Raw genomic sequence first — 11,326 nt, forward strand, 5'->3', positions numbered from 1 at the left:
TCATTTTCACATATGTAACAGGCTACTAATGATTGATGAATATAGTTTTGAACTCCAATTCTAGCTCTTAACTTTGATTTACACACTCATATCATATGTTTTCCCTATCCAAATTTTTATCATTATAGTGAATTCAAGTGCATAAACTAGAGAAATGTCATATTCAAATTTGCTTGTAGAGTGATTCCTTTTATAGACTCATTCATGTTTTTTGGTGCATAAACAACCCTTCAAAAGTTTTAAATAAAAGATGAAATATATCATGAATGTTATGTGAGAATTGATTCATATATTTATGAAGGAAATATTCATTGCAATCTAGCACCATATAACTTCTTTTTAACTATTATATACAAGTAGCTGTAGATGGCATATATGCCGTACATGCATACAACACTGTTGTTTTAGAATACAAACCCTTTTTCTTTTTCTTTTTTTTTACAAAAGAAGAGCTGCAACATATCATTAATGATTGGAACAGTAATACAAGTACTAAAATCATCATAATTGTGAAGGGTAACAAAATATAGAACACCCCCCTACCCCCACTAAGGTATGACAAATTACAAGAGTTTCTTTTAATTGCGAGACGCTTTTGTTGATAATCGTCTCCCGGATCTCGTATTGGTGTATTATCAAGTCATTCGTTTTAGTAGTTACTTTAGTCTTCCACACCAACTGCATTGAATTAGTGTGTGAACACTCACGTCGTAGACTAGACCTCTTCCGTTCTACACGTTCAAATGCTGCTGCTATTGCTCCTCTGCCTCCAAATTTGGAACCACAGCCAGCAGCTCAGGTCTAAATATTCATGTGGCTTGCAAGGGGGTACTTGATCCACTAAAAGGTATTAAATCTAGGAGAGGGTTCGGAAAACACTCATAATACAAACAAACAAGCTCGTACAACTGCTGGATTCTGTTTTGAATTCTGTTTTGTATATAGGTACAAACAAGTTCATCCAAATCGAGCGAGCTCTAGGAGAGAAAAAAAGTATATAGGACCTAAAAGTTTATTGAATTCTGTTTTGTTTTCCTTATTAATTGAGCAGAATAATGTATATGTTTCAATAGTTAGTTTATATGTGGAAAATCAATGTAAAAGTGTTGAGCATAGGGCTGTGACAAATTCAAGCCATGCTCGTACAACTGCTGCATTTTTTGTAGCTCATTCGGATGATTGTAACGTCGAGCCAGCACAAGCTATCACTGATGAACATAATCCACCAATTTTCAAGTCCTTCAAATACAAGGATTTCAACTCTCACTACTTTAACAAATATGCTGACACAGACGTGGTGCTGAAATCAGTTCAAAAACACATACACATAAACTGATTTCAAAATTCTACCAAAATCAAGTTCAAAAACACATACAAATAATCTGATTTCAAAATTTTTCCCAAAATTCAGTTAAAAACACACGCACATAAACTGATTCCAAAATTCTACCAAAATCCAATTCAAAAACACATACACATGAACTGATTTCAAAATTTTCCCAAAATCTAGTTCAAAAACACATCTACGTATACTAATTTCAAGAATAACAACACTATACCTAATTACCACATTCATATCAAAAATTAAAACAAAGAGAACGAAAATTACTCACAGCGATTGAAAATGATCCAGAGCGAGTTCGAAGATCGGCGGTCCGACGGTCGATGAAGGCGACGATTGAGATTGATACAGTTTGAACAAAATCGATACAGATTGATGTTGTGTTTGTTTTGACGGCAGAATGCACGCGCGTTTCAGCTTAAGCTTGAATATATAGCTTTTCAATATCACGTCCAAATTGCACGCAGAATCGATTGTGAGCTTGAGAACGATTAAGAGCAAAATCGATTTGAAGATCCCTAAATCAATTTGAACAAAATACGAACAACAAAATCGATTTGAAAATCGATACAGTAGGGAATCGATTCAGAGCTTGATGAGGTTTGTGAGGTGAGATTGATCAATGGAGTTTCTAGGTTTGTGAGGGAATCGATATAGCTTAAGTTTGTGAGGTTTGAGATCAATGGAGTTTGTGAGATTTTAGATTGATGAAGAAAAAGCCATTTTGAGATTGATGAGCGTGTGAGTGTGAATGGTACGGTACGTGTTTGTGAAAAAAAAATCTCACTCTATTTGTAAAAAATATAACAATAATAATTATATAATAATATAATAGAAATAATAAAATAAATAAAATGGTTTTAGTGACAGTTTTTCATATGTCCGTTGGTAAAAACTACCCGCTTTAAAAAATGGCTGTAGGGACAGGGTACTTTTCTTGTAGTGTCTGCTTCAAAACCTAAACCTGTCCACCATTTAGGCTCTGATGCAAAGTGGTATTTTCCTTCTCACAATGCAAACTTGACATTCTATTGGTCACCATTTCTTGTGAAGGGTGATCAAAGAAAAAATGATGGGCCACAATATAATACAATATATTTGGATCATGTAAATGAAATGTGGGCAAGGGATATGGATAAAATGGACTTGATTGTTTTGTCATTTGGTCATTGGTTTTTGGACATTCCTTCAATTTACTATGAAGGTGATTCAGTTATAGGTTGTTTTAGATGTCAAGAATTTAAATTTAATTATAGTGATATTGGATTTTATATTCCAATGAGAAAGGCTTTAAGGACTACCCTTAATAGCATAATTGAGAGGAAAATGGTTAAAGGGAATAAAATTGATGTGATTGTGAGAACATACTCACCTACTCATTTTGAAGGTGGTTGGGATAAGGGTGGTACTTGTTCAAAGAGAGAGCCATATGGAAATGAGGAGAAGAAACTTGAAGGAATGGATGCTAAGATAAGAAGTGTTGAGATAGAGGAAGTGGAAAATGCTAGGGCAAAAGCTAAACAATTTGGATTAAATTTAGAGGTGCTTGATATAACAAAATTGGCATTGTTGAGACCAGATGGTCATGCTGGTGCTTATATGAATCCTTTTCCATTTGCAAATGGAGTTCCAAAATATGTACAAAATGATTGTGTTCATTGGTGCTTGCCAGGACCTATAGATACTTGGAATGAGATTTTGTTGGAGATGATGAAGAAGAAATCTGGATCATCGAGGAGATGATCCGGATACGTAAAGAAGGGGGAAAACGATTAGAATATCTTATGTGTTAATGTGTATACTTGTGAATGATTAGTCGATGATTGTATACGATAAAAGTACATTATTGACTGTGTCTTTCATTCATTTCATCAATGATTTATGTATACACAAAATAATCTTCAATTTGATTCTCATGATAATGCATTTATCTCATATAAAATTATAAAAAATATAAACAATCTTAATAGAAATTGAAATACTACTACTTCCTTAAAATCAAAATCCCCATTGAATGATGCTTCACGATGAAAAATTAGTATGATGATGAAATTAAGAATATTCTTGTTTCTGTGAGAGAACTTCCATTATTATTGTGCAGAACACATGTGTATTTTTTATTCCTAACTTTATTCTTATCAAAAAGTCTAAAATATTGTATTTTAAAAAGTTAGTTAAACTCTTCTTTTTCTTTGATTATTTTGACTTGAACAACACTTTTTATTTTTTTTTACAAAACATGGATCACATGATACCATGCAGTTGCTTTTATTTATTTATTACTGATTTTTTTTTAAGGAATCTATTATTGATTACTATTGTGTGCGGATTGTAAAGATAAGAAAACATATATTTTTTTTATTCTAAAAGAGTGGGCTATTTCATGAGTTTGGGTCCCCTCTTTCATTCAAATTGAATGGTTCAACGAACATTAGTTTCAAAAAAATTCTTAAATATGTAATTCATAAAGAGTAGTGATACATAGACCACCTTAGATGGCATGTACCACTTATACACTCATACACAATTGTGACATGTGTCCATGTGGTCCCCACATACACAAGAAACTCACATTCACACACTCTCACATGGGAGTGGTACATAGTGTGTATGCAGAAAAGGGTGTTCATGAAACATTATCCTTTATAAACATGGCAACACATTGATGTATCGATGTAGCACCCTCATCAATGTCCTCACAAAAGCTTCAAATTGCGACATTACTAAAGGGTTGCAATGGTAAAAAATAGGTCAACAATCATAATCTGAGGTTAAATCAAATCTCATCTCATAAGTATAGAACTCTTAAAGCATTTTCATCATATTCCCTACACCGAGCACAACTATGGGATAAAATACTTTTTTTGTTATAAGCTTTGTTCTAGTTGGTAAGCAGTCTCTTAGCATGCACCATATAAAATTCTTCACAATAAGGTGGCTTCCACATTCCAAACTATGGACCAATCACTATATAAGGCAGAATTATTCATCAAATTATTTAAACTTGAACGAATTTATCTAAAATAAAATTATGAAAATTTATTTTATATATATATATATATATATATATATATATATATATATATATATATATATGCTAATATAATATTGTAAATAGGTCAATATTGCAAAATATGACTTAATTACAAAGGAAAAATTATACCAAGCTACCATAATAAACGTTATGCTCAACTTAGCATCAAAATACAAAAATTAAGGCACAAAATCTTAAGTTTCTTAATTCTCTAAGCCATCCAAAAAAGAAAGTTTCTAAAGTTGTTAATAAAACTATCCAAAAAATAAACAAGTTAATTTCTTCAAAAGTTCAATCCTTCGAAAGAATAAAGTAAAGGAAGAATAAAGCATGAACTCTATGTTGTAAGTTACTAAGTACGGTACCTTTTGAAGCTCTATTGTTTTGCTGAAATTTGAAAAGATGTCTTCCACCATCACTGAACACAAACACCACCACCGCAATCCTAATCGGCGTCACTATCTCTGTATGTTTTTTAGAAGAAGAAAAGAAGCGTTGCACGCTCATAACACTTTGATATTGGGTTGGGCTTTAAAAATGAATTGGATTTTAATTGAAAATCGGACAAAAAAAAAACTGTTTTTTTTAAGATAAACTCGCAAACTTAGACGAATTTACCCGATTTTACTGATTTAAAGCTGTGTTAACTCAGTCAAACTCGGTCAACTTTCCGATTTTACCAAAAAAAAAGAGTTTATCTCCGAGTTTACACGATTTTGACACCTAAAAACGTAAACTCTTTTAACACTCCATTTGCAAAACCTTGGTCACAATTGATCAGATACGTGAGTGGTAATGAAAGAGACTCATTCGGCTTACAAGACCATATACGGACCCACACATTTATAATACTAGTAAAGGCTAGTGCAAGATTGCACGGATGCATGATAAATGATAAATTTGTGAAATTCTATAACATATTATTTTCAGAAAGTTTTCAGTAAAATACTATTGGGAAAAATCCAAGTCTCACATCGGATAGATAAGACTCTTGAGAAGAGTATATTTAAGAGGATGCAATCCTCACTTTACAAGCTGGTTTTGTAAGGATGAATTAGACCCCAAATTTCAATATGGTATCAGAGCTTGTCGAGTTCAAGCTAAACATATTCACGCACCAAGCCCAAAGAGTGCTTGGCGTGAGGGGTGTATTGGGAAAAACCCAAGTCCTATATCGGATAGATAAGACTCTTGAGAAGGGTATATTAAGAGGAGGCAATCCTCACCTTACAAGCCGGTTTTGTAATGATGAGTTAGACCCAAAATTTCAACAAATACACACCTGTCATTCTTCCATTGAAATCTCCAAATTAAAAAATATTCTCTTTTATTTATAATGCAATATACATCACATGAATGAGTGCAATATTTAAATAAAAGAAAGTTATAATAAGTATAAATGACAAATGCATCACCCTTCTCTATGTGGATGTTACTCCCACCTCTTCATCATCTCTACAAAAATCTCATTCCAAGTATCTATAGGTCCTGGCAAGCACCAATGAACACAATCATTTTGTACATATTTTGGAACTCCATTTGCAAATGGAAAAGGATTCATGTAAGGACCTGGATGACCATCTGGTCTCAATAATGCCAATTTAGTTACATCCAACACCTCAATTCTAATACCTTCAAATTTATTAGCTTTTGTCTTGGCACTTTCCACTTCTTCTATCTCAATCCTTCTAATCTCACCATCCATTCCTCCAACTATCTTCTCCTCTTTTCTATAAGGCTTAGTCTTTGAACAAGTACCAGCCTTATCCCAATCACCTTCAAAATGAGCAGGTGAAAATGTTTTAACAATCACATCTATTCTATTTCCTTTAGCAACTTTCCTCTCAATTATACTATTAAGGGTAGTCCTCAAAGCCTTTCTTAATGGAACATAAAAATCAATTTGAGTATGATTAAACTCAGGACAATTCAAGCTACCAAGAACTAAATCACTCTCATAGTAAATTGAAGGAAGCAAAAACCAATGGCCAGTTGATACAACAATCATGTCCATTTGATCAATATCCTTTGCCCACCTCTCATTGACAAGATCCAAAAACATTGTATTATAATAATTCCCTTCATTTGATCTTTCAACACCATGCACTAGAAATGGGGACCAATACAAAGAAAAGGTAGCATTATGAGAAGGAAAGTGCCACTTACGAAATTTATTGGACTTGCCATCTTGGTAAACAAGGTTAGGTGTTGAAGTAGTCGATAACATGCAAAGAAGTGACTCTAATTGGTTCCTAGCCAAAGAATCTCCAACAAAAGCTATATGTTTGTTCTTAATGAGATTGAGGAAAGTGTTTGGTTCAAACCTTGGTAGATTACACTCACTTGGCTTCCATCTCCAATAAAGATAACCTAAATCAGGTCTACCATTTGTGATGCATCTCTCACTTTCTTTGATTGTACCACATGTGGTGACATTGTATAAAGGGCCTCTCATGTCACTAACCCAATCTCCATTTGAATAGTCACATGATTTCTCATGATCATAAACCTTGTTCTTCCCTACAAAAAATATATTACATAAAAATTAGTAAACTAAGAAGTCCTTAATTAGTATAACAAATTGCTAGTTAGAGTTCATGACAATCTCAACTAGCATGATATTTAAAAGAACTAATTAATTATGCATGCATATTTACCTACAAAAGAAGTTGAAGGAGGAGAAGAGTAAGTAGATGAATAGTGGTAGGTGGAAATGGTGGTAGAATGAAGAAGCTTAGTTGGTGCAAAAGGAGTAAGGGACAAAAGGATCAAGTATATACAAAGAAGGGATATGGGAAGCAATGAATAAAGAGTTAAATGAAAAAATTTCTTATTGAAGGAGGAAAGATTATCATTGAAGGGGTTTGTGCTTCCCATTTTCAAACCCTTTCTAAGCTTTCTTTCATGCCTCTAATCACTGTTTTATGGTGTTGTCGGCAAGAAAAACTGAGTCTTTATGAGAGAGCCATGTTAGGAAGAGAAAGGACACCTATTGATTTTTTGTCTCGACACTTTTTTTTATGTCTCTCATTTTCTTTCAACTTTATTTTACTATCTCTTTCTTCCATGATTGTTGGATCTTGTTGTATCTCTTAAAATTTTATAATAAAAACGTGAGCCATAAATTATGTTTTGGTATTTTTTATTTTTTTTTACCATGAGTAATGCTTTTGGATTATCTACAATTTATAAAATCGTGAGTCATAGATTATGCTTTTTTATAGGAAACTTTTTAAGAACTATGAAGTATTGGTTAAAAAAATGAAGTATTCTTTATTTAGCATCATTGTTATAAGATTATTCGGCATCGTAAAGATAATGATTAGTATATTTGATAATTTAAGCTAATGATTAGTATAATCTCTTTTTGGTATTGGCTTAAACATAAGAGACTAAAATCACTTGCATATGATGTTTTGAATCTCTTCTAATTTAACTAAAGATTTAAATTTCAATTCAGTTTTAATTTAAATTTACAACATCGTTAAAACTTTTGAAGAAAAAAAATTGTATTGTCTACTATTTTTTGTTTCAATAATATTGTCTATTATGATTAAACGTGACATTAAAAAATAGTCTATATAATTACACGTAAAGAACATATATGTTAAAAATAATCGAAAACTACTATTCAATTATTGTCCTCTCTCATGATTTAATGCATTAATGACACGATGACAAGATCTGCAAGTTCAAAAAGAAAAGGAAGACAATGTCTTTATATATATATATATGAAACGTGGATTAATTATGAGAAAATATGATTCATTTTTTCTATTCATTTTCTATGATTGGGTTGGCCTTGCCCCTATGCTGTCTTTTTCCTTTTCACTTTAGAAAAAGAGATTTGCTGTTGTTTTTTTTTTTTACAAAAAATAACTATGTAAAATATAGGATTCTCCTATCCTAAAAACACGTATTAAAGAATTTAAAAATAAAAATTTTATATTACAAAAAGTAATTTATATTTTAAAAATACGAAATTACAATATATTGTTTATTAGCTTGTGTCCTCAGAACACATTAGCATTCTTCTACAATAAAATTTGAACACATGATCTTAATATGAAATTATATAAATGGTTTATTCATAAAGAAGTCTAAAAATACAGCTAGTTAATTGTTTAGCTGAATTTACGAGAGATCTGTACAGTAAGTTTTATATTTTAAAGGTTTCTAAAGTTATCATAAAAACATATATTATAGTATGGTCATAAGATCAAATAAATAGTTTTTAAACACATATAAAAAATATTATTTTTAAAATATTTAATCATTTTTTTATCAATTTTCTTTTATATTATTAAAAAAATAATTATTTATGTGTATGTACAAACACTATTTATTTGATCTTATGACCATCCTAAAATTCCTTCATAAAACCATTGTTTGAGATATAAACTTTTATTACACGGTTCTTAAAAATAAAAAAATAAAAAATGTATTAGATAAATCTGTCCTTATCCTTTTTCTTTTATCAACGAAACAAAACCTGGAAGCAAGGACGAAAGCCTTCATAAATAGATAATAATAATTCACACCATCACATGTATCCACATGCTTATCAAGTGTCTATTCTTGTGGCTCAATCATGTCCTATTGTAACGATCAAAATTGAAATGAAATACATCCTCCTCTTATATATATTTTTTAATATTATTCTACTGCATATTTTTTCAATTAAATTAGTATGATAATGAAATTAAGAATATTCTAGTTTATGTGAGAAAGCTTCCATTGTTTCTTATTTGCTAGCTTCTTTCCCATTTCTGTCCTTGGAAGAATAAAACCCAAAAAATAACAGCACTTTGACAGGTTTTTTTGAGAGGAACACTTTGACAGGTTGTGCTTTGATCATTGAATATAGATTGGCATAGTAGTTATTTTGTTTAGTAAGTAAAAAATAGTATTATTCGTATTGTGTTGAACACACGTGTATTTTTTTATTGCTAACTTTTATTCTTATCAATAGTCTAAAATATTGTATTTTGAAAAGTTAGTTCAACTCTTTTTTTAGTAGTGATATATGTACAACTCTTTGGTACAACTTTTATAATAATTTTAATTTTCTCCCTTTTGATTGGTCAAAAATAATAGAGAGAGAATAAAAAGATAATATGAGTATGAGAGAGAAAGTTATCAAAAAATTGTTAAACAATGGTTGTACAAATATCATTTTTTTTCTTTTTTATTGTTTTGACTTGCACCACTCTTTTTATTTTTTTACAAAACATGGATCACATGATACCAGGTGCTCTTATTTATTTATTATTGAATTCTATTGTGTGCAGATTGGAAAGTAAGAAATAATATTTATTTAGTCTAAAAGAGTGAGCTATTTCAAGATCCTGGGTCTCATTTTTATTCTAAAAGGCTTCCTCGTATACTTTTATGGCTTTTAGGACACAGTCTTGGATGCTACAAGATCATATTTTGAGAGACAATGAGATATATGGTATGGACTCGGATTTCGATAATGTTTTGGATGGTCTTCGTGGTACAATTTTAGATTTTGACGTTAGCAGTTTTACTAGCAAAGACACCGTCCCTCCTAAAGCGGAACATGTTTTGACGAGTGCTCTTTTTAGTAAAAGTGTTCAAGATATGGAAGTTAAGTTTGACATGACCACGAGACAGAAGGCAATTTTGGGATGTTTGCAAGCAGCACATGCTCGGGATTTTCTTCTAGCTATCCCAATTGATGGGTTAGGTCAGCATATGTCACCAGTGGAGTATCGTACTATCCTTAGATATCGTCGTATGATTCCACTATTTTCTATTGATGAGGTGTGTCATGTTTATCGTAAGGCGTGTCTGGATACTTTTGGGGAGCATGTTGTTCATTGTAAGGAGCTTCCCGGCTTTAAGTACAAACATGACTTTGTTAGGGACGTACTTTTTGATATATTCAGATGGGCGGGAGTATCAGCAGTGAAGAAGGAAGCGCCTGTGAACTTCCCAACTGACCCACTAGATAGAAGATCAACACTCAGGCCTGCGAATGTTATGGTGTACGGCTGGGTAGGAGGAAAACATGTTTGTGTAGACTTGAATGAGGTTTCACCACTTGTTGGATTAAGTGTCGGGCCTTTTGCGGTATGACAGACAACCCTAAAAGTGGCGTCAAACAAAGTGGCCAAACATGAGAAAACGTGTTCTGACAATCAACATGTTTTTATACAATTTGTTTTTTACACTTTTAGTTTTCTAGCACTAGAGGTTATTGATCTTCTACAAAAGTTCAAAAGGTCATGCATAGCAATGTCACATCTCCTAGGTCCATGAATGTTGTGTTTATGAGGATTGATTTTGCCATCCAAAAAAGCTTGGCGGCGCAGTTTGTTGCCCACTTGCCTTCTATTCAAGTATAAATAATGGTTTATATATACAAATGCTTCTTTTTTAACGATTTAATGAATATCATTTTAAAAAATTTCTTAAATATAAACACATGATTTTTAATACGAAATCACTATATATAGTTTATTAGCTTGTGTCTTCGAAGCACATGTTATTAACATTCATCTATTATAAAATTTGAACACGCGACTTTTAATACGAAATTATATAAATGGTTTATTCACATTTCGAAAGGATGAAATCTCAAAATACATTGAGTTAATCTTTTAGTTAAATGGTTTAGACACAGAAGAAAATTTTATAGCAGCGTTACATCAAACTCAATCTCTCCTTAACGACCGTTTGCATTCGTTTATTTTTTCGCCAAAAAAATCTGGAAGCAAGGACAAAGCCTTAATAATTTGATAATAATAATAATAACCCTAAAACCTGAGGAATGCGGTTGTTCATGCTAGATTATTAGCAACAACATTAGTAGTGTGCTAAATCTTAATAAACATTCATGTTCAAACTTTTGTATATCTTGATCATATTATATGACATGTGTAACTTGGACTACTACCAACTTCGCACTCAACAAATTCTTCTAT

At 31.7% G+C, this 11,326-nt stretch overlaps 2 protein-coding genes and 1 long non-coding RNA gene across 3 annotated transcripts; 1 reads left to right on the top strand and 2 right to left on the bottom strand.

Annotated features, from left to right (window-relative positions):
• Nucleotides 1-1,184: 1,184 nt before the first annotated feature.
• LOC112421822 (uncharacterized) lies at nucleotides 1,185-2,092 on the bottom strand. Its single transcript, XR_003012134.2, has 2 exons — nucleotides 1,614-2,092; nucleotides 1,185-1,300 (listed from the first exon to the last, which is right to left on the bottom strand). It is a non-coding gene; the product is annotated as an uncharacterized lncRNA (long non-coding RNA).
• Nucleotides 2,093-2,458: 366 nt separating this feature from the next.
• On the top strand, nucleotides 2,459-3,085 carry LOC11412341 (protein ALTERED XYLOGLUCAN 4). Its single transcript, XM_024784761.1, has one exon. The coding sequence runs from the start codon at nucleotides 2,459-2,461 to the stop codon at nucleotides 3,083-3,085; it is 627 nt and encodes a 208-aa protein (XP_024640529.1).
• A 2,579-nt stretch (nucleotides 3,086-5,664) lies between these two features.
• On the bottom strand, nucleotides 5,665-7,402 carry LOC11412840 (protein ALTERED XYLOGLUCAN 4). The gene is made up of 2 exons (XM_003613262.3): nucleotides 7,034-7,402; nucleotides 5,665-6,896 (listed from the first exon to the last, which is right to left on the bottom strand). The coding sequence occupies exons 1-2, from the start codon at nucleotides 7,251-7,253 to the stop codon at nucleotides 5,809-5,811; spliced, it is 1,308 nt and encodes a 435-aa protein (XP_003613310.1). The 5' UTR covers nucleotides 7,254-7,402; the 3' UTR covers nucleotides 5,665-5,808.
• Nucleotides 7,403-11,326: the final 3,924 nt, after the last annotated feature.

The sequence above is a fragment of the Medicago truncatula genome, chromosome 5, assembly GCF_003473485.1.
Source record: "Medicago truncatula cultivar Jemalong A17 chromosome 5, MtrunA17r5.0-ANR, whole genome shotgun sequence".
NCBI classification, from domain to species: Eukaryota; Viridiplantae; Streptophyta; class Magnoliopsida; order Fabales; family Fabaceae; genus Medicago; species Medicago truncatula.